General features: G+C 40.7%; 2 protein-coding genes and 1 non-coding gene across 7 annotated transcripts in view; all 3 read right to left on the bottom strand.

Annotated features, from left to right (window-relative positions):
• Positions 1-1,825: 1,825 nt before the first annotated feature.
• On the bottom strand, positions 1,826-10,143 carry ddx5 (DEAD (Asp-Glu-Ala-Asp) box helicase 5). 2 transcript variants are annotated; one of them, XM_034127039.1, is made up of 13 exons: positions 9,992-10,143; positions 8,924-9,107; positions 8,717-8,813; positions 8,206-8,339; positions 8,023-8,088; positions 7,619-7,760; positions 7,037-7,197; positions 6,159-6,331; positions 5,514-5,624; positions 5,140-5,201; positions 4,994-5,053; positions 3,527-3,748; positions 1,826-2,634 (listed from the first exon to the last, which is right to left on the bottom strand). In XM_034127039.1, the coding sequence occupies exons 1-13, from the start codon at positions 10,036-10,038 to the stop codon at positions 2,171-2,173; spliced, it is 1,923 nt and encodes a 640-aa protein (XP_033982930.1). In that variant the 5' UTR covers positions 10,039-10,143; the 3' UTR covers positions 1,826-2,170. The 2 variants fall into 2 exon arrangements, with proteins under 2 accessions (XP_033982930.1, XP_033982931.1); XM_034127040.1 differs by having other exon boundaries at positions 2,312-2,634; positions 3,514-3,748.
• LOC117480036 lies at positions 3,146-3,273 on the bottom strand. Its single transcript, XR_004555628.1, has one exon. It is a non-coding gene; the product is annotated as a small nucleolar RNA SNORA65 (small nucleolar RNA).
• Positions 10,144-14,280: 4,137 nt separating the features above from the next.
• The window catches only part of smurf2 (SMAD specific E3 ubiquitin protein ligase 2), an 85,800-nt gene continuing 77,327 nt past the window's right edge, over positions 14,281-22,753 (bottom strand). For all 4 annotated transcript variants that reach the window (XM_034127077.1, XM_034127078.1, XM_034127080.1 and 1 more), the window contains 3 exons: positions 21,722-21,923; positions 15,129-15,204; positions 14,281-14,991 (listed from right to left, as the gene is read on the bottom strand). In XM_034127077.1, coding sequence (XP_033982968.1) covers positions 14,892-14,991; positions 15,129-15,204; positions 21,722-21,923 — 378 coding nt within the window. In that variant the 3' untranslated portion in view covers positions 14,281-14,891. The remainder of the gene's footprint in view (positions 14,992-15,128; positions 15,205-21,721; positions 21,924-22,753) is intronic.

The following is a 22,753-nucleotide window of genomic DNA, read 5'->3' as shown; positions in this document are numbered from 1 at the left end:
GTATTCACGTGTTAATCACTCGTATTGCAGATGGAAAAGGTGGAGCTAACTTTAATACTGCCAGGGATCTTAATTGCATACATACTTGAGATGTTTTGTTTTAATGGTGTGAATAATTGGTATAATACTAACTAAAAATGTCAAATAAATGTAGTTGTATAAATGTGTATTAAGTGGAAGTACACAAGTGAAGTATAAGTACCTCATCATTTCAGTTAAGTTATTGATTGTGCACATGCATTCAAATAATTTGTATTGCATAAAGGTCCATTTTTAGTCTCTAAAATATGAAGAAATCTAGTGTTTCAGTTTCATATCAATTTAAGAGTGAACATCTTTTGGTTTTAAAATAACCAAATGTTGTTTCGAGGCATCACTTGTATCGAGGGTCACTTGTAAGTGATTATGCATGTGTAATATGACACCTGGTGGACAGTGAAGGTAGTACCAGGGATTTAATGATATGAGACAACCATACAGGCTATGGAGAGCAGGGCCGTCCCTCCCTACAGGCCGATCATGCAGACTGCGTGGGGCCTCACCTTGCGGAGGGGGCCTAATCTTGCGGAGGGGGCCTCACCTTGCGGAGGGGGCCTCACCTTGCGGAGGGGGCCTCACCTTGCGGAGGGGGCCTAATCTTGCGGAGGGGGCCTCAACTGAGCCGAAAATGTTTTTTGAAAGATCATGCAGTACACTTCCAAGTTAGGATCTTAACGTCACTTTCAGGATACAAGAAAAACCAATACATTTGTAATTACCTAATACAACACACAACTGTTTACATGTAATGATTCTAATGCGTTTTATGCTCTTAATGGGAGGGTGTGGCACTGGTTTGAATCCCACTGCAGTCAGCATGTCGTTGTGTCCCTGGACAAGACACTTCACCCCAAATTGTTCCTGAGGGGATTGCCCACAGTATTGAATGTATGTAAGTCGCTTTGGATAAAAGCATCTAACAAGTGACATGTAATGTAATAATGTCTTTCATTTTTGCAAAGCACTTTGAATTGTCTTGTGTTGAAAAGTGCTCTATAAATAAACTTGCTTTGGATCAAGTGTGGAACTTAAGACAAAGCGAAGCAATAAATTACTTTCAAGTGTGTGCGTTTTACTGCGAGAACTGAGGCATTTGGCCCCCGGGCCTTGAGTTTGACACATGTCAGACTGTATATATATATATATATATATAAATAAAGGTGATTATGCATGTGTAGTATGACACCTGGTGGACAATAAAGGTAGTACCAGTGACTTGACACCTGGTGGACAATAAAGGTAGTACCAGTGACTTGACACCTGGTGGACAGTAAAGGTAGTACCAGTGACTTGACACCTGGTGGACAGTGAAGGTAGTACCAGTGACTTGGACACCTGGTGGGCAGTGAAGGTAGTACCAGTGACTTGACACCTGGTGGACAGTAAAGGTAGTACCAGTGACTTGACACCTGGTGGACAATAAAGGTAGTACCAGTGACTTGACACCTGGTGGACAGTGAAGGTAGTACCAGTGACTTGACACCTGGTGGACAGTGAAGGTAGTACCAGTGACTTGACACCTGGTGGGCAGTGAAGGTAGTACCAGTGACTTGACACCTGGTGGACAATAAAGGTAGTACCAGTGACTTGACACCTGGTGGACAATAAAGGTAGTACCAGTGACTTGACACCTGGTGGGCAGTGAAGGTAGTACCAGTGACTTGACACCTGGTGGACAGTGAAGGTAGTACCAGTGACTTGACACCTGGTGGGCAGTGAAGGTAGTACCAGTGACTTGATATTATAGGGAGACATTGTAACTAGCAGAAAACACAGAAACAGCAAATCTCTTTTTATGTTTTATTTTGAAAGATCATGCAGTGCACTTCCAAGTTAGGAGCTTAACATCACTTTCAGGATACAAGAAAAAACCAATACATTTTTGTAATTACCTAATACAAAACAAAAGCTAAACATTACTGAGGAATGTAACAAATTAAATAGTAATAGGGGGGAAAGAAAAGTGTGCAACACCACTAACGCTGCGCTGCAGATCTTAAAAAGGCTCGATAAGAGGTTGATGTTGTCTGTAACCCTGTCGTGGAAATACAAAAAAATCTGGATCAAGTGTGGCGAACTTAAAAGACAAAAAAAGAAGCAATAAATTACTTTCTTTCAAGTGTGTGCTATTTTACTGCGAGAATTGAGGAGGCATGGGGTACGGCACCAGCGGTGGGGGGTGCTGCTGAGGAGGAGCCTGGTTCTGGGGGAAGGGGAAGGGGGGGTGCCCAGCTGGTTGTGGGGCTTTAGCTAGGAAGGGCTGGGCCTGGAAGTTCTGGCCACCGAAGGCTCCGGGCGGGGTGTTAAAGTTGGACTGTCCGTTTCCGTTGTACCCGGCTCCTCCTCCTCCGCTGTAGCCGTTAGCCGCCGCAGCGCCGCCGCCACCACCACCGCTAACGCTGCTGCCGTTTCCTCCATAGCCGCCGTTCTGTGAACTGCTGCTGCTGCTGCCAAAAGGTTTGCTTGGTCCGTTGTCATATCCTCTGCTACCGCTATCCCGGTCCCTAAAACTGCCAAAGTCACGTCTCCCAGAATACCTATCCCGCCGGTCGTCCCTGTAATCACCACCTCGACCGCCCCTTGAACGACCCCCCCCCTGCAGGGAGAGAGAGAGAACAGGAGGTTTAAGAAAGACACACAGCCATTTTGTTTTCAAACACAAGGGTGGCATTCAAATATTTGTTGGTGGTTGAATTGTCCCAAAAATATCAGGTCCCATGTTTGTTTACAATCTCTTTAAACTCAGTGAAAAGATGTTAAAGGAACTGAAAAACTAAGAAAATCTGACTAGCATTTATGATTTTAAGATATGTGCGTCTTGTAAATACATGTTGTACAGCGGACTACCTAAACGGCATCTAGTTCCCTTTCCCACTGTACATTTTGAGAGAACTCACACATCAAAATGTACAATTAGAGTGCATTAGTTAGGATGCTTAGTAAACATTTTACTTATATGCCATAACGTGCTTAAGTGCAACTATGCTGAAACTAGAGAAAGTGTTATGAGAGTTAGACGTTTCTTTGTGACACTGAGCACTCTCTAATTAAAGATTATAATTAGGGCTTGTCCACATAACGTACTGACGAGTGAGTAAACAGGTTTCTTTGTTCCGGTCTTTTCGGCACAAAGTTGTCCATTGTTTTCGGGCATCCCTGTTTCCTAAAGCCGGGTCAATCTTAGCGTCCACTGGATTATACTCAGTCACTCTGACAGACAGGCATAGTGGCGGGAGGCTGATGTTTCTTAAGCTATTCAATATGTTTGAAGGGTGACTTGATATACTTTGTAAGTTTGTAGTATCTATACGCACTTTTAGTTCAATGAAAAGTGTTTAGAACCAGATATTGTTTTGGGACAATTTGACCAGAAATAGTGATATAGAAGTGAATAAAAAGCCCCTCGAAAGTCCCAGAGCAAAGAGCAGCAGAAAGAGAGTGGCTGCACTTCACAGCACAGTTTCTGTATCTCACCAATTGGATTTACCTCCTCTGTCTTCCGCCATCTGGAGGAGCTTGGGGTTGATGGCCTGGTTGGCTTCGCGGAGCACAGCGATGAGATCACTGGCCTGGCGCATGTTGTTCGGAGTGAAGAAGGTGTAGGCCGTGCCTGTCTTTTGGCTACGAGCCGTTCTGCCAATGCGGTGGATATAGTCCTCAGAGTTGTTGGGGTAGTCAAAGTTGATGACAAATTTCACATCTTCCACATCTGTAAGATTGTGTTGCGGTGTGGCATAAAGGAAAAGCAGGACAGCACACAAAGAGACGTGTGCCAGCGCCACCACAACAACCAGATCAAAAACAAAAAGTTAGTGGAGGTCATGAGGTAGAGAAACGGCTGGCTAATATCCACAAAACTCTAACTCCTTTGGGGAGACTACGGTGGGAAAAGAGAAACGATGCACACTCCATTGGCTTCCAATCCAGTGGGATAATAAAATAAAAACCCTCCCCTTCACTGGCAGACCACCCTCAGAAAGAATGGATCAGAAGTCTTACCATTTTCTGGAGTATGCATTCACTAGTCCATTCCCATTGCAGCACACGCCCAAAACACTGACTCATTACTGCCTCCTAGTGTGCCTGAACTAGCACTACAGCAAGGTCCCATCTCTCTCTAAAGCTCACTGCAGTGTCTGTTGATCTGAACCAATTTGCAGGATGCCTACAAACAGTGCATCCCAAGCTTTTTTTCCAGACCCAGTGTTCTCATAATGTCTCTCGTTGGCAGGTCTCGACATGACTTTGAAAACGCAGGCGAGGGAGGAGTGTGAGCTTGGATTTTGTCCAAGTGTGTCCAACAACGAGCATGTCCCACTGTCACCAAAAGCGCCAGTAGTAAGCCATGTCATTTACAGAGGTGAAGAGGTATGGTATCGATCTGACAGAACTGCTCTTCGAAAGTTTTTTTTAAGAAACTTGCAACGTTAAAATCGCCACCCATGCTTTACAACGAGTCTACGCAACAGAAAGCACCTTCCAAATGACTCAAACAGCTTGCGATGCACGGTACATGCAAGACAATAGGAGACAGTGTAGCTGGGCTTTGAGCTGGGACGGTTACAGAGCCTGGGTGTGTGAAGCAGTCCAAACCATTGCCAGAGAACAGACGAGCATTATGGGGGCGGAACTGTGGCCAGCCCTCAACTCGCCCACCCCGTTTTTAGGCAGGCCAGCGCGTTATTATATGCTGCTCTTTTGGCCTGGTCACCTCTGTGTCTATCTGCACGACTGGGAGACCCGCGCCTCGCCAGTCAGGACACCTCCAAGAATCCTCCTTCCCCCTCTGGAGAACCTGGGCTTGTCATGCCAAGGCCCTGCCACACAGACTGCGCCTTCAGGTCAGGGGAGAAACTCAGAGAGAAGCAGAAGGAGTTACAGAAAGCAAACACTTTCCTCTCTTGTTTTTAAAAATGCATTAAAGAGTGGACGAGTGTTCAGGGAGGATACTGACCTAAACCCCTGGAGGCAACATCTGTGGCAATGAGAATCGGAGCCTTTCCGTATTTGAACTCTGAAAAATAAAAATAAAAGGTTATTTAGACATGTTTCTTGTATATTCTACAATTGTTTTATGAATTACTGTTGATGCAAGCTTACCATTGAGAACCCAGTCTCTCTCTTGCTGGCTTTTATCTCCATGGATTCCCATACCAGGCCATCTAAACAAAAAGATTGAAGGTTTCATCGTTAGTCCATGCAGGAACAAGTCAGTAAAACAGGCAATGCTACCGTGATTAACCCTTAGATGCATAAGTGGGTCTTTTTTTACCCGGTGAGGTGGTTTTCTTGAAGTATCTTTGCAATTAAAAATGTGCATCATTTCATATTCCAGCTATTCCTCAAAAAACATGTTTTGATATCATGCCATTCAATTTCTTTGTTTACATTTCAAGAAATTGTAGTTTTTGTATTTCTAGTAGGGTCCATTACTCGTGCATCTAAGGGTTACGTGTTTTCATGTCAACACTTACCCATCCTTTCTCATCCTCCTGGTGAGATCATCACAACGCCTCTTGGTCTCCACAAAGATGATGGTCTTGTTCTCCTTCTCGCTCATGATTTCCTCGAGCAGGCGGATCAGTCTGAAACAAAGACAGCAGCTCGGTCAGTACCAACGTATCAGTCAACTTGAGTACAAATATTTGAGTATATATTTTAACACGTGTTTTTGTATCTCTCACTACGTCCTAAATGCATGCAGTCTCACTTAGACCGCAAGTGTTTTTAAGAGTAAGAAAGTGTGCTAACAAGTGTCTAAGAAGAGTAACCACTTGTTCAGTTTGTCTCATCACTGATTGAGATTAGTCAGCCACTGTGTCGCTGCCATCTCACCCACAGTGATGGGTTAATATTCCCTTTCTACGACAACTCACCCTGTCACTGTTTAGACAAAGAAAGCGCTTTTTTGAAGGGGGCTCCAAATGATTAATAGGCAAGTAAATTTAGCAAAGTAATAGTAAGAAATGGCACCAAATAGTTTGATCAATACATGTCTTTGGAAGTAGTGAATGATAAATTAGATCTGAACTATACAGCACCAACTAATAACTTTAACATTGACATCACTAGATAATAATGGGGGCCTTTATTGTGTTCATTATGACAACGTGACTCACTTGTTTTCCTTCTCTCCGTCATTGCAGACGTCCACGATCTGCAGGATGTTGTGGTTGGCACTGAGCTGCAGCGCTCCGACGTTGATCTGGACGTACTCCTTCAGGAAGTCTTCTGCAAGCTGGCGGACCTCTTTGGGCCAAGTAGCACTCCACATGAGAGTCTGACGGTCAGGCTGCGAGAAAAGAGACATTTAGTACAACGTTTCCATAACTAACAAAGCATTCATCTCCCATGTAGAGCTTCTCTTGGATAACTGGGACATTTATATTCAATCTTTAACTAGCTACTTGTTCAGTTTGTCTCATCACTGATTGAGATTAGTCAGCCACTGTGTCGCTGCCATCTCACCCACAGTGATGTGTTAATATTCCCTTTCTACGACAACTCACCCTGTCACTGTTTAGACAAAGAAAGCGCTTTTTTGAAGGGGGCTCCAAATGATTTACTTCTTATTAGGGATGCTCCGATCGATAAGCCGATAAAATAGCGGTATGAAACGTGTTTGAAGCAGAAATCCTGCAGCTCCACCCGCTGTGACGGACCGGTGAGCCGAGCGAAACACACTAAGAGTTAGACCTAACACACTTCACTATTTCATCTACCTCTGGAACAAGCTAAACTAGTTATACATATATTTATAGAGAGGAGAGGGAGAGCGAGGAAAAGAGGGAGAGGAAAATGGAGGAAAAGAGAGGGGGAGAGAGAGCCCCATTAACTGAGTTTTAAACATCCCTAGCCCCGCCCACTCGATACTGATTCCGGCCCCAAAATGGGCGATCGGAGCATCCCTACTTCTTGTCATAAAATGTGGTGTCTGGTGTAGAAAGAGACCATTTTTATATTCTAAAATCTGCGAGTATAGGCCTCCCAAACGTACCCGGATTTGGTCGACGATTTTTCTGATCTGTGGCTCGAAGCCCATGTCCAGCATTCTGTCGGCCTCGTCCAGCACGAGGTAAGTGCAACGGCGGAGGTTTGTCTTTCCGGACTCGAGGAAGTCGATGAACCTGCCAGGAGTGGCGATGCAGATCTCCACGCCTACAATGAGAAGAGTAACCATGAGAACGGCATTTTTGAAACTTACATTTTTTTCCTGGCTGAGCGCTGAGGACTTGTACGTACTGCAAGGAGCCAATGGGGGCAAACTACCTGCTTTTATGTTAAAGAGGGGATTGGGGTTGTCAGTGTCCTTTGTGTATTCTGTTACTATTAATCATCCCTCGTTTTCAACTTGGTTTGGCCAAGCTACTATATAGGTTCCTTAGTTTGTCATTGTAGCAAGTCAGTTTGTTGAGGTAACACCTGTTAAGTTGATTTCATGTGTATATGAAGTATTTTTCTTCGATATGCTTAGTTATTAGAGATTATTGGTTTATGATTTCGGTAAATTAAAAAAAAGCCAGTTTATTTAAACCACTCTTAATTTTTTTGTATTATTAGATTGAAAACTACACAATACCTCTTTCCAGGTCACGGATCTGGGGTCCTTTCGGGGCGCCTCCATAGATACATGTGGACTTCAGACGTGAAGCTCTGCCGTATTCTGCTGCCACCTGTTGCACCTGCTGAGCCAGCTCACGTGTCGGGGCTAGCACCAAGCACTGTGGAGAGGGAAAACAACTTTAAGCATGCTTCAAAAAAAGAATTCAGAGATGCACCCTGAGGCTACTTGTTTAATTTGTCTCATCACTGATTGAGATTAGTCAGCCACTGTGTCGCTGCCATCTCACCCACAGTGATGGGTTAATATTCCCTTTCTACGACAACTCACCCTGTCACTGTTTAGACAAAGAAAGCGCTTTTTTGAAGGGGGCTCCAAATGATTTATAGGTAATTAGCATGGGAAGTTCTGGGAATACTTACAATGGGTCCGTCTCCACGCTCCAGGAAAGGCTGGTGGTTGATGTGGACAATTGAAGGCAATAAATACTGTGGAGAAAAATACACGACAGTCACTACCATGATCTAAACAAGTGTTAACAGTCACTACCATGAGCTAAACAAGTGTTAACAGTCATAGATTTACTATCTGAATATTAAACTTACAGAAAGAGTCTTGCCAGAGCCAGTCTGTGCAATGCCGACCATATCCTTTCCACTGAGAGCCAGAGGCCAGCCCTGAGCCTGGATGGGTGTCGGTTCAGTCCAGCCCGCTTTGTTGATCACATCCATCACATAGGCTGGAGAAAAGGAAAAATAAAAATTAATGTGTGCAAACATTTCTGACATACACCACAACTTTCTAAGCATCTCAAATGTATTTAGACTTCAGATCAGATGTATTTTATTAATCCCAAAGTGGGAAATTGATTTATTGCAGCATAAGGCTTTGGAGAAGATTTAAAAAAATAAAAAAGATAGTTATAGTGTATGTAGAATAAAGAGTATACAATATACAGAAGATATAATACACTAATTGACCAACCTAATACTCACAAAAGTACAAATTGTTTAGGTGGATTGAAATGGAAATGTTGGCATCCCATAAGAAAACTCAAAAGTTCTAAAAAAGTTCATATTTCAAAAAAAAATGAAAATGGGTTTATTGTATACTTACATGGGAAGCTGGCTTCGTGGAAATTGGCAATAGGATTTGGGCAATCTCTCCCCTTAATGGTAATGATTTTGGTCCGTCTGTATGTTTCAACTTCAGCCTGCAAGAAGAAAAAAAAATGTTGTTCAGTGATCATTGCATAACCTCAACACGTGCAGGAGGAAGTTATGTAACACTGCGTGGACCGAACCATGCTGTCTGACTACATACCGGGTTCCTGCGGGTAACATCGGGATGCTGTTGGTAGAAGTTCTTCTCAAATTTAGGGAGCTCATCCATGTTCCATTGTTTCTTCCTCAGCCTTTCTCCGGGGTTTCCGAACTTCCCTCCACCGCCTCCACCTCCACGACCACCACCTCCGCCGAAGCGAGGGGGTCCTCCGCCACCACCGTACCTGCAAACACATGCGCCGTTTTAGTCACACATATAGTCCGTTTACAGCAAGTGAACAAAGACTGGTGTTAACTGCGTCATTCTGTAGGAAATGTAAAGCTGTCATATACTTTTCAACCAGTAGAGGAACAATGGAAAAAAACCAGCCGGCATTTTGTGAACGCTTTCATTGCTGCCACATGGCGGAAAAAAGCCGACTATCTGCCTTAAAACTGTGTTTAAAAGGAAATCTGTTAAATAAGACCTCATCTGGAGATTGTAGTGCCATATAGTACAATAGATTATAACATTCTCTTCACACTGAACATTTTACATTAATATGTAATGTATATATCCCATTCCGTACGCATTTTATATAAATAAAATCTTACTTTAATAATGTGTGAGCTGTAATTTGGCCTTTCTTATTACAGCCTTTCGCTTAGTTCCGTTTTCCAGTTTGAGATTTAAATGTATATGTTCTACTCGTCATTTTGCAAATTATGTGTAATGCCTTTGTTTTAACACAATGTTGTACATTTTCCCCATTTGGGATCAATAAAGTATATCTTATTAAAGAGTGAGCTTAGCCACCGTTATGCTAAAGGAAGCTAATGCCGGGACACGAGGCCAAAACTAGGCCTCTGGCCAAAGACAACAGGCCCCGGCGCGGGCCGCACGAGGAAATAAAACCCAACAACCAACGGTTTTTCAAATTAGAAAAACGCCGGTTATAAGGAACACATCAAATATAAACGGTTTCCTTTCATATTGACTGGAAAATAAACCATATCTTGTTATATTTTATACCGTTTCTCTCGTTTTTTAAAAAGTGTTATGTCATCTATTTCCACCGACCACACGAGGCCGAAACTGGTCTAAAACATCCGAAATAAAGGTACTTACCCTCTGTCTCTATCCCTGCCGCGGTCTCTGTCTGAATATCCAGGCATTTTGTAAACAAGTTGTATAAATAAAAAAGTTAAATACCCTTCAATGTGGATTTTACCACCGACTAAAGAAAACCTGACCGGCAGTGGTGCTGTAATGCCGGTAATGTAAAAATAAGAGCCGGTACTTATAGCTAGAGGAAGTACCCTCTTCCGATGTATCCATCCGCCTACCGGTTTTCTACCGACAGACAACATAGACCCAAAACTGAGTAGTGAAACTGTGCTTTTGATTAAATGTAAGCATAGAAAATCAAATATTAATCCTTTATCTCTTCAATTAATATATGTTATTAATTATACAACTGGTAGAATAATCTAAATGTTTTTTTCCCCAAAAATCACACGCGTTTATGTAACACAAGATAAAAACACGAACAGATCCAAAACGGTACATAGACGTTGAAACGTTGCATACATGTGGAAACGTTACATTAATGTTGATAACGTTTATTCTTTATTTCTCTTAATTCTGTTTGTCGGTGTTCCTTTTTGATACATTGAGAAATTATGGTTTCAACAATTGTCTGCGGATCGATATGTACGAGAGAGACATAAAGTGGTAATCCGGCTCTGACTCGCTTCCGATGTAATTACGGTAAGTGACGTCACCAGGACCAACCCAAACATAAATATACGCTTTCCTCATTCTTTCTTTAATAACACCAAATGTGCCTCATATAATGACTTTTTAATCTAATTGCAGGTCAAATGAGAGGACAACAAAGTGTTATTGTATTATTACAGATTTGTTTTGGTCCACTGATGTTTAAAATGTGAAAATTGAAAGCTTTTTTCTTTAAGATTAAGATCAAAGGTGCACCAAAGAGACTATACTGTATGTGAAAGTGAGCTTTACTGACTCTCTTGATTTTGGAAATTGTAAAACTATTTTGTCTGACATTATGAGTGTATCATCCAGAAAAACATACAAGAAGATGTGCATACATTCTCTTCAAAGTAGTCTAATTAATGAAAGACAAAATACCAAAATGTATGTTTGGTATCAACATTTTCTTAGCTTTGACCACTTGTTTAATGTAACTAGGTAAATTAACTAAATTACTTTACTACAGTGGTTTTGGAGATTGGAATTAACCATTTAAATATCTAATAATTTATAACATATAACACAGATTAGGCTACCTAGCAGTATTTTTGCTGGCATTCAACTTGTAAAAAATATGTAATTCTTTTATTTTTATCTTTTATTTGACATGTTGTATATCTTATATGAATATAATATCTTATTGTAAATGATTTTACTTTTTTATTCCTATTATAATATCTTTCATTATTTTCCAGCAACTGTCACCAAACTCAATTTACTCAAAAAGTATTTCCAATGAGCTCCACTTTCACCAGCTGCAGCATAAACACATTAATGCATCAATAATAGTACTTTAACTTTGGGTATTTTAATAATATATTGATGCTTATACTTTGTTTAAGAGGTTTTAAATGCAGGACTTTTACTTGAGGCAGAGTAAATTGAGATAGAGGTATTTCTATACACAGGGAATACGAGAGTTTGTGCAGACGTAAACCTTTCTGTAGTTAGTTGCAGTTGCATAATTACGAGACAAAGCAAATACATTGTACTTGACACCTATCTTCCAACAGCTTCATTATCTTTTGTTCTTTTACCCCTTCCCCCCCATTTTGACCCATCTGCCAGACGTTTTAATCCGGACTGGTATCAGTGGGAGGTCAGAGACATTCAGATGTAAAGTCTCTGTGTCCCCGTACTCAAGTACTGTACTTCAGTATCATTTTGAGGTACTTGAGTTTTTCCATTGTATACGGCTTTATACTTCTACTCTACTACATATTGGAAGCCAAAATCATTCCCTTTACTTCACTACATTTGATCGGTTAGTTTACAGAATCAGATTATGAATAAGAAATATAAATGAACGTATTAATTATAATGTATTTCTGTGATTTGGTGAAGTCGGCGCCGCCTTTACTAGAAGCAGAGATTAAATGACACACATTAATCATCACTAATTATAATCCAATTACAAAATATATAATTTTGAAAACAGCCATTCAGCAAAAACAAGGACTTTTACCTTTGGTACTCTGAGTATGAAGTCCCAATACTATTGTATTTTTACTTAAATAAGATTTGAATGCAGGACTCTTACTTATCAGAGCACTGCTTATTAAATCTAATTTAAAGGGGCCCTATTCTGCTGATGTTCGGGTGTATATCAGTATGTAGTGTCTCTACTTTAAAGAGTCCTCTCCTGCTGATGTTCAGGTGTATATCAGTATGTAGTGTCTCTACTTTAAAGAGTGCTCTCCTGCTGATGTTCAGGTGTATATCAGTATGTTGTGTCTCTACTTTAAAGAGTCCTCTCCTGCTGATGTTCAGGTGTATATCAGTATGTCGTGTCTCTACTTTAAAGAGTCCTCTCCTGCTGATGTTCAGGTGTAAATCAGTATGTCGTGTCTCTACTTTAAAGAGTCCTCTCCTGCTGATGTTCAGGTGTATATCAGTATGTAGTGTCTCTACTTTAAAGAGTCCTCTCCTGCTGATGTTCAGGTGTATATCAGTACGTAGTGTCTCTACTTTAAAGAGTCCTCTCCTGCTGATGTTCAGGTGTATATCAGTATGTAGTGTCTCTACTTTAAAGAGTCCTCTCCTGCTGATGTTCAGGTGTATATCAGTACGTAGTGTCTCTACTTTAAAGAGTCCTCTCCTGCTGATGTTCAGGTGTATATCAGTATGTAGTGTCTCTACTCTAAAGAGTCCTCTCCTGCTGATGTTCAGGTGTATATCAGTATGTAGTGTCTCTACTTTAAAGAGTCCTCTCCTGCTGATGTTCAGGTGTATATCAGTATGTAGTGCCTCTACTGGTATAAGCGTAATAGGGCCTCTTTAAAGTGTTAAATAACAATAATTCAGATGAAAAATCTTTTTATAACATAATAAAAACATGGAAAAAGGACAGCGAGTTTCTTTGTACAAGGCCTTACATTGTTAGACAAAGGCAAGTTTAATTAGAACTAATCACACACAAAAATAAAATACTCTTACAAAATGATAGTGTTAACATAAATTGCATCAGTCAGCTATGAGAGATATAGTCCTGCTAGTGGATCATGCTATTAAAAAAACAAAGAGCCTCTCTTGATGAAAACGGGTCGTGTTTTTGCGTGTAGTGTAGGAACAGAAAGCGTGTGCACTGGACTGTAAATGTGTTAGAAAAGTCGCCGTTAAACACACACATCGTTCTGCTCGTGTGCAATTTCATTTTTTTCTCCTACTTAAGTTAAAAGATAAATTACAGGTCGTCGGATCCACACATATGAACAATATCTCGTTACTGTACAAAGCACCATCAGAGGACACTTCACTTTGCATACACATGTCCACATACATCGCCTTTTTTTTTTAAGTGTATGCAAATGTTAAGAACAGTCCACGGTCATTAGAGATTGCTAGACAGGCAGCATCTTTTTTGAAAACATTCAAGACTCTCATTTTTAATACAAAACAATCCCTCTTTTTAGAAATAAAGACATCACTGGTTGTATCGTGTAGCGAACAGAGAGAACATGTCTCTCAGTTCCCTTTCAACCAAAAGCTCATAAGGACACATGCTGTGGGTGAATTTAAAAGACCTTTTTAACCCCGTAACATTCAGGAAATCAAGACAGATGGGTTTTTTCTTGTAATATCAAATGACATCTCCTGAGAATGTGGCTAGCTAGAGCTCTTGATTAATGTGAAGTGGCCACAAAGCAGTCGTATGTCAAGGCGTGGCAATAGAGAGGTGCAGGAATGAGTCCTAAAACCTGGACATTAGTTAGCATTTTAGCACTCCCTTGTCTGGAAGTCAATGGTTTTCTGAATGTGTTTTTCGTTGTGAGCCTGAAATAAAGTCACAAGCTGAAGAGATTTTAACGTTTTGTTCTACGACATAAAATACATCAGTAAATACCCCACTGGTACATTTTAAAACAGCGGTTGATAACAAGTGTCTAAATGAGACGATTAAACGTCATCACGTCAAACATTAGCCGCCTTTAGCTTAGCGGTGGTGACGTGAAGTCATGTGACCGTGCTCTAGTTCCTTTATAGCCCAACATTAGCCACCTTTAGCTTAGCGGTGGTGACGTGAAGTCATGTGACCGTGCTGTAGTTCCTTTATAGCCCAACATTAGCCACCTTTAGCTTAGCGGTGGTGACGTGAAGTCATGTGACCGTGCTGTAGTTCCTTTAAAGCCCAATATTAGCCGCCTTTAGCTTAGCGGTGGTGACGTGAAGTCATGTGACCGTGCTGTAGTTCCTTTATAGCCCAACATTAGCCGCCTTTAGCTTAGCGGTGGTGACGTGAAGTCATGTGACCGTGCTGTAGTTCCTTTATAGCCTAACGTTAGCCTAACATAACGTGGTGTTAATGTGTGGAGATTATCCTGCTGAACTAAACGTGTAAGTATCATAAACACTGAGATTATTTCCTGCAACAATCCAAAATCACATGGAGAGAACCCATTGGACCAGGGAGACGCTGCCTTCAGGGTCTTTTAACAGAAATACGTCATCCCTGCACCGCTGTATCTTGTACAGATCCTTGTATATACCTAGCAAAACACACGGTGTAGTTAATGTCGTTTCAGGGTGGACTGACTTTGTGTTCTGCTTGGAAAGATGGAGCGTTGCTACATGGAGTACAGTTTGTAAAATATAAAAAAGGGAAGAGCCAGCAGCTTCTTGCAGGTTCCACGAGTTAGTAAAGAGTCTTGAGTTATTAGCAGCTGAAGAGATTCTTTTCAATGATAAAAAAAGACATAGTGAAGACGCAGCGGATCCTCGGTCGTCTCTGAGCTCCTGCAGAGAGGATCTACTCCACAGCGAAGCCACACGTCTCCTCGATGGCAGTGAGCAACTTGTCGTACAGTTTGTCGTAAAGCTCGTACGGAGGAATGTCAATCCGGTTAAAACTGGGGAAAAAAGAGGGAACGAAAATATATTAAAATCGATGATGCACCCAAGGACACCTTACAATTCCTAAAATATTCTAAGGAAAGAAATAATGACATTAGTAGAAACACAACAGGTCTGGGTGATGTTTGCTCACCAGGTGTGGGCTTTGGGCAGGTTGTTGGGGCTGGCATCGATCTGATGGATGGTGAAGAGCCGCGGCCCGGCAGCACCTGAACACACCGTCAGTTAGATTAAACTAATGCACCTTCACACACATCATCTCTATATCAATCAATCAATCACATGTATTTATAAAGCACATTTAAAAACAACCCATGTGACCAAAGTACTGTACAGAACAGAGCAGGTAGCCAACACAACCTTTCATAAAATAAGACATAGACAGTATCAGCGAGATAAGGAGAGTCAAACGCTAGGGAATAAAAGTATGTTTTCCGCCTGGATTTAAAGCAGTCAATGAAAATAATAAATTGTAATTGTTTATTTAGGGTTTAGATATTAAAAACTCAAAAGTAAGTAAGTGTCCAACATTCCTGTTGTTGATCAGATTAATTGGATTCAGTAAAAAATGAATAATCTGAAACTAAATGGGTGAATATTCAAACTTGAGCCAGACACACACTGTTTTCACACAACATCCTTAACCCTATGCAATCTGGATTCAGATCAAAGCACAGTACTGTGACTGCCAGTCTGAAAGTCTTAGACGATATTAAGGCTGCTTTGGATAAAAAATCTGTTTGTGTTGCATTCTTTATTGACCTAGCCAAAGCATTTGACACTGTAGATCACCACATTCTGTCTAATGTTATGTTGGTGTCTCGTTTCGGTCATAACGCCATTTGCTGGTTTCAGAGTTATAAGAAAACCAAAGCAATGCTTTTTGCTCCCAAGTCAGCGTCCTCTTGCCTCTCCATTGACACCCTTAATGGCCAAACACCCAGATACCTACAAATATCTGGGCTTTTGGTTGGGCAGTAATCTAAACTTCAAACACCATATTGAAGTTCTAACTAAGAAATTGAAATTCACTCTTGGCTTCCTTTACAGACTTAAATGTTGTTTTTCAACTTCATCCCGTAAAAGGTTGGTCTCTGGCTTATTCCTGTCCCAGCTGGACTACGGTGATACCATTTATAGATTTGCCTGTCCCACTGTTTTGGCCCAACTTGACCCACTCTACCATGCTGCACTGCGTTACATATCAAATGCACCCTATAGGACTCATCATTGCACACTGTATAGCCTAACTGGATGGTCCTCACTTACTATGCGTAGGATGCAGCACTGGTTTTTATTAATGTATAAAGCCATTTCTTTCTTATTATGGTCCTTGGTCTTGGAATGACCTTCAATCACGCCTTAGACTGAGGGCACTTGTCCCTATAGCCTGTTTTAAATTGAAGTTGTCTGAAGTCCTCACCACCAGCTGCTCTTGCAGTAACAAGTAGTGTACCTTTCTTACTGTCCTAATGTGCACAATGTAGTGACTGCTTTTCGTTTGCTTAGTTGTGTTCTCTGTATTTTATGTCTGTGTTATAATGTGTAACGTTGCTGCCTTCTTGGCCAGGTCAGCATTGAACATTAGATTTTATCTCAATGCTTTTTATCTGGTTAAATAAAGGTTAAATAAAGGTAAAATAACACACACACACACACACACACACACACACACACACACACACACACACACACACACACACACACACACACACACACACACACACACACACACACACACACACACACACACACACACAGGATAAACAAACATATCCTGAGGTACCGTTAGGCTGCCTTGTATGGTGAATGAGAGTAAAGAACATCCGTCTGTTTGCATTTAGCTAATTATTTATCTAATATATCATTCCATGTACTTGTGTATAGACTCTTCTTGCACTTTTTTGTATTTACTTGCACATCTCAAAACATTCACTTGCACTATTTTATCTGTTTTATTTGTTTTATGTCCTAAATATATTCACGTTGCTCTGTTGGAGGAGGACTTCAGTTTTGTATCTACACTGTAGCTGCTGTGCACATGAGGGCGTTCACACCAAGTACTTTCCCCACAATAGTTCATGAGAACTTTAGTTCATGAGAGCTCTTTTAGTTTGATAAAGAATTGAATCTTGAATGGAAATACGGAGCGAGTTAAATGGACACCGGTAACAGGAAAATAAAGGGACTTTGTCTAACTGGAAACTTTGTATCTGACTTTTATTAACCTGGCAAGTTAAGTGTGCGTCGATTACGTCAAGATAGCGGATCCTCAGTGGCTTAAATCCTTGTCAAAAACTGTTTGCCCATTAGTTCTTATCTTTGCACTCACAGGGTTAATTGGCTCCGACACTCAGGTTAGCAAACATCATTAATCAGAGCTCAGACATTAGAAAGAGTACACCCTGAGTTAGACTCATTTGACATCTCCCAAAAAGTGAATCAAAACTACATAAACGACATAGATTTAGACACATGGGGGCGGTGGAAAAGCAAACTGGTTCTGAAGTGGATTGCTAGCTGACCTGAACTCATTTCCATGGAAAAGGGGTGAAACGTACACCCTGGAGTGAGCCACAAAGGAAGCACTACACCACCACACCTTTGTGCGGTATCACATTAACACGTTGCACCTCTTTCAGCTGCAGAGTGCTCTAACTAACCTCATTTACACGGGAACGAAACGGGAAGGCCGTTCACACCGAGACATTTCAGGAGCGTTTTCGCACGTTGCATAACAAAGCTTCTACATGCAGTTTTCAAGATTCAAAGGTTTTATGCTCATAAACTACAGTGTAGAAATGGCACTGCAATTCTTCTGACCTGAGCTCCTCCAACAATGCAACATATATAATAAAATACAAAATAAAAAGTAGTGCAAGAAGTCTATATACATGTCAATAAAAAATGGTAAATAGTTGTCCTCCAGGTGTTGTTACCTTGCAGAGAGGGTACAAGTACACACATCATTTACTCAAGTAGAAGTACAGATACTTGTGTTTAAAAATACTCTGGTGAAAGTAGAAGTACTGACTAAACTTCTTTACTCAAGTAAAAGTAAAGAGGGCTTTGAAATGTACTTAAGTAAAAAGTACCCATAACTAGCAGCTGTTTTAAAGAGTACCTGACCTCCCTTTATATTAATAGAACAATAATGTCATTGTTAGCTAATGAATGTTTCCATGCTGAACAACGGCAACATGACAACGTTTTCATTGGTCCCTCTTCTTTAGAGAAGACCAGGAAATGATGGATACACGGATCGTGTTCAAATCAATAGGCACGCAATGACTCTAAATAATAATGATCACGCCACCAAACACACATTCAAACTAAAGGAACCAGCCTGTTTGGGAAATGTAAGAAGTAGAAAGTACAGGTATTTGAGTTCAAAATGTAAGAAGTAGAAAGTACAGGTATTTGTGTTCAACATGTAAGAAGTAGAAAGTACAGGTATTTGTGTTCAAAATGTAAGAAGTAGAAAGTACAGGTATTAGTGTTCAACATGTAAGAAGTAGGAAGTACAGGTATTTGTGTTCAACATGTAAGAAGTAGAAAGTACAGGTATTTGGGTTCAACATGTAAGAAGTAGAAAGTACAGGTATTTGAGTTCAAAATGTAAGAAGTAGAAAGTACAGGTATTAGTGTTCAACATGTAAGAAGTAGGAAGTACAGGTATTTGTGTTCAAAATGTAAGAAGTAGAAAGTACAGGTATTAGTGTTCAACATGTAAGAAGTAGAAAGTACAGGTATTTGTGTTCAACATGTAAGAAGTAGAAAGTACAGGTATTTGGGTTCAAAATGTAAGAAGTAGAAAGTACAGGTATTTGTGTTCAACATGTAAGAAGTAGAAAGTACAGGTATTTGTGTTCAAAATGTAAGAAGTAGAAAGTACAGGTATTTGAGTTCAAAATGTAAGAAGTCAAAGTAAAAAGTCGTCAGGAAAATAAGTAGTGGAGTAAAGTACTGATACCAGAAACATGTACTTAAGTACAGTAACAAAGTATTTGTACTCCAATACTTCCCACCTCTGACTATGTATTATTTTCTTGCTGTTTAAAAATAGCTTAAAGTGTCTTATCGTATACAGTGAGTGTGTGTAACCAATAGATATGAATCAGAGTCACCAGTCCTATAACTCTGTGAGGCTGTACTTCCATATCTCAGTGATCTGTGTTTGAGGACATGACGTGTCTTTGGCTCCATTTCCTCTCACATTCCCCCGAAAGATGTGATATCGGCACAAACTGTACCGTATCATCATCAGCTTTATTTAAAGAGACTCTTGGTCCATTTTTTTAAAAGACATACAACACTCAAATATAAATTAAAAAAGGCAGTTGTACCAATGTTTCCACAGAGGTGACTGGTATCGGATAGCACTGAGACACGGATTTGAAAGCAGCATAATGACAGAGTTATGAGAAACATTCAATCGACAGATGAATTTGTACATCAGATTTCTCAAGAGAGCATGGAACGTGTTGACTCGTGCTTTACAAAACATTTCACTTGCACTGCACCACCTTGGTTTTCTAAGCAGTATACGCAAACAGTCATTCTAAGCAACCTGGAGCTTCTGGAGGCTCGCCTTCTTAACCTTGAGCCACAAGGGGGCAGTATAGAGACGAGAGGTTCACCTTAACCCAGTGGTGTCAATTTCATCACGGGCCACGAATTATGGTTGCACTCAAAGGGCCGGTTGTAACTTTAAGACTATATCAAAATACATATATAAATATATAATATATATAAAATAATGCATTATATTACATGATTGCCTCTGCATTGGATTATTATCTGATAGGGTAATAACTTCATAATTAACTACGTCTGAAAGCAGAAGTCTCGGGCAAATAATTGCAAGTCTCTGCAGTGAGAATGTCACAAAATGATTAAAAAAGAAAAGCCGAATTCTGGAAACAAAAGTAAAAAAAAAGAAAAAGTGACATTTTGAAAACAAAGTGACATTTAGAAGAAAAAAAAAGTGACAAAAAAAAGTCAAATTCTGAGAAAAAAGTCAAATTTGAGATGCATTGTGGGACATGTAGTTTATGGGCAACGTGCTTCTGTAAATCGCCATGTAACCGTATAATAAACATATTCTTTCAGAGTCGCGGGCCGGATTTGGCCCCCGGGCCTGGAGTTTGACACCCCTGCCTTAACCTTATCTGAACACCAAGAGAATTTTCTAGCCAACATGTTAGCTTGTGTATATAAGACACGCCGCTGTCTATACATGTCATCATCATCTGTAATGATGTGTCCCAGATACTTAGTGTTACAGCAAACAGACAGCACCTGCCCTGACAGATAGAATATTGGAAAACCAAGGTTCTTATCCCCTCTCTGCAGATCATTACAGTGCTCTTCTTAGCATTGTATTTAACATCACATTTGACCCCATAATCAGAACATATATTTAGCAACTGTTGAAATCCAGCACTGCTAGGAGAAACAATAGCCAAATCGTCGGCATACATAAGATGGTTTACAATCACATGACCAATCACACATCCTGTTTTACAGCCACGTAAATCATCTGATAGATCATTCATATAGATATTAAAAAGGCATGGTGAGAGGAGCCCCCCCTGGCCAACTCCATTACCAACACCAAATGGCGCCGAGACTGCATTCACCCGTTTGATCCGCATGCTCTGGTTGGCATACCAATAAGCCAGGATCCTAATTATACTGTTGGGCACACCCCTTTGTCTCAATTTTAGAAACAGTTTATGATGGTTAACTCTAAAAGCCTTAGAGGCATCAATAAAACCAATTCTGTCTTCTATATGTTTCTACCATTTCCTTCAGAGCATAGACGCATAGCTCAGTACCATGCTTAGCCTCAAAGCCAAACTGGTTATCTGAGGTACATAAATAAGAACATAATCTATCCAACTAAATTCTTTCCAGGACTTTGGATAACACACTGGCTAGAGCAATTGGTCTATAATGATCCAAGCTTGCCCGCTTTGTCCTTAATGACAGGCACCAAGGTAACAGTCAACATGGAGTCCGGCAACACACCATGAGTCATGAGGCCGGTAAAACAAATGGCAAGAAGAACTGCAACCTTCGGGCTTGCCAGTTTAAGGTGCTCTGCAGTGATTCGGTCAGAGCCGCTGGCTTTGTTATCAGCTAGCTGTGCCATTGCTCGATAAACCTCATGAGCTGTGATTCCCACTGTGTCACTTTTCACAACATTACCAACCTTGTAGGGGTCACTTTGAACACAGTTAAGTATAGTAGAGTAATGTTGCCTCCACAACTCAGCTATGTTATGGGCTCCAGATACTCCCTCTGTGGTACACGGTAACGACGTACTGGCCCTGTGCAGAGCTCTCACCTCCTTCCAGAAGCCAGTCACATCCTTACCTGCCCGGACCCAGGCCCCAAAAGCATTCTTAGCTTCAGCTTCATATATTTAACTGTTTCTCAGTTTTCTACTCTTAGTTTAATTAGTCCGAATCCTGACTCATAACTGCAGCTTTAAAAGTAAATGTGCAATTTCCTCACGATGGTGCCAAAGTGTGTGAATGGCTGTAAATTCTTTAATGCTGCTCTAAGAGGGTAAAGACTGGAAATGCGTGATAGAAATGCAGTCCATTTTCCATGTTTTTACACCGTGACATACAAGAATGTTCTAATTTTAAAATAAAATAAGTAGCGGAGTAAAGTACTGATGAATGTACTTAAGTACAGTAATGAAGTATTTGTTACCTTGCAGGGCCTTGAACCCCTGCAGGGGGACTCTGGAGGACCCCGTGACGAACTGCAGCAGCCGGGCTCTCCGCTCTTCGTCAAACGTCTCCACGGCTTTCCAGAACCACTTCACGATGTTGCTGTCCAGCGTGCAGTGCTTCAGACGCGTGTTGGTTCTCCAGTCAGCGATGTCGATCTTACCCAGACCGCAAACTATCAGCTGCAGGGAGAGGAGAGAAGAGGAAGATTATTATATTAGTATTATTATTATTTATTTATAATTGTTTGAATTACAGAAAATACATATTATTTTTATTTATTAATATTAGTATTTATTAATAATTATTTGAATTACAGAAAATACATTATTTGTATTTATTAATAATTATTTGAATTACAGAAAATACGTATTATTTGTATTTATTAATAATTATTTGAATTACAGAAAAGACACATTTTGTATTACATTTGTTGTCCTTATCAGGGTTTAGTCTGCGCCCTCTTTCTCTCGACGTGCGCCCTCAAACCAAAATGCAGATTTTCCACCTAAAATGTTAAAGTGATTCCAGAAAACAATATTTCTGTTGCTCAAAAACGAATGACTCCAGAAATGTGAGCATCAAACAGAGCGTCAGACGGCAGAGACAGCTTTGTTTTCACGGAGCTCCGACGTCACATTGTTTTTTTCGTCCGGAGAGACATCTTGTTTACGAGCGTCACGAGAATTGATAAATCTTATAAACAAGATCAGCACCTCAGTATCATACTATATCTTTCTAGAAACAACCTGATTACCATTATGTGTATGTGTTTATATTAACTGTCTTTAAAGGTCCCATGTCATGCTTTTCTGGTTATTACCCGTCCCCTTGTGTGTTATGTTCAGGGGTGCACATAACTGGTACGCAGGTACGCATGCGCGGCAACAATCTGAAATGCGTACCGTCACTTTTGTCACAAAGCGCATTGGCGTACCGACGTACTTGTGAAGCTTTTCCAGAAGGCGGTTAGATCACCGGGCGAGTCGGTCTCCGTGTGCACAGACAGGGC

The sequence above is a fragment of the Trematomus bernacchii genome, unplaced genomic scaffold, assembly GCF_902827165.1.
Source record: "Trematomus bernacchii unplaced genomic scaffold, fTreBer1.1, whole genome shotgun sequence".
Lineage (NCBI taxonomy): Eukaryota > Metazoa > Chordata > Actinopteri > Perciformes > Nototheniidae > Trematomus > Trematomus bernacchii.
Note: the sequence above shows the minus strand (reverse complement) of the source record. Positions and strands in the feature narration are given on the sequence as shown.

What these genes read in the sequence shown, in the direction of transcription:
- ddx5 (XM_034127039.1), bottom strand. Translation starts at nt 10,038, where the DNA reads ATGCCTGGATATTCAGACAGAGACCGCGGCAGGGATAGAGACAGAGG. An exon ending in AAATCGTCGACCAAATCCGG is followed by an intron (nt 6,332 to 7,036) that starts GTACGTTTGGGA and finishes CTTTTCTCGCAG; the next exon opens with CCTGACCGTCAGACTCTCAT. An exon ending in GATGGCGGAAGACAGAGGAG is followed by an intron (nt 2,635 to 3,526) that starts GTAAATCCAATT and finishes TCTCCCTGCAGG; the next exon opens with GGGGGGGTCGTTCAAGGGGC.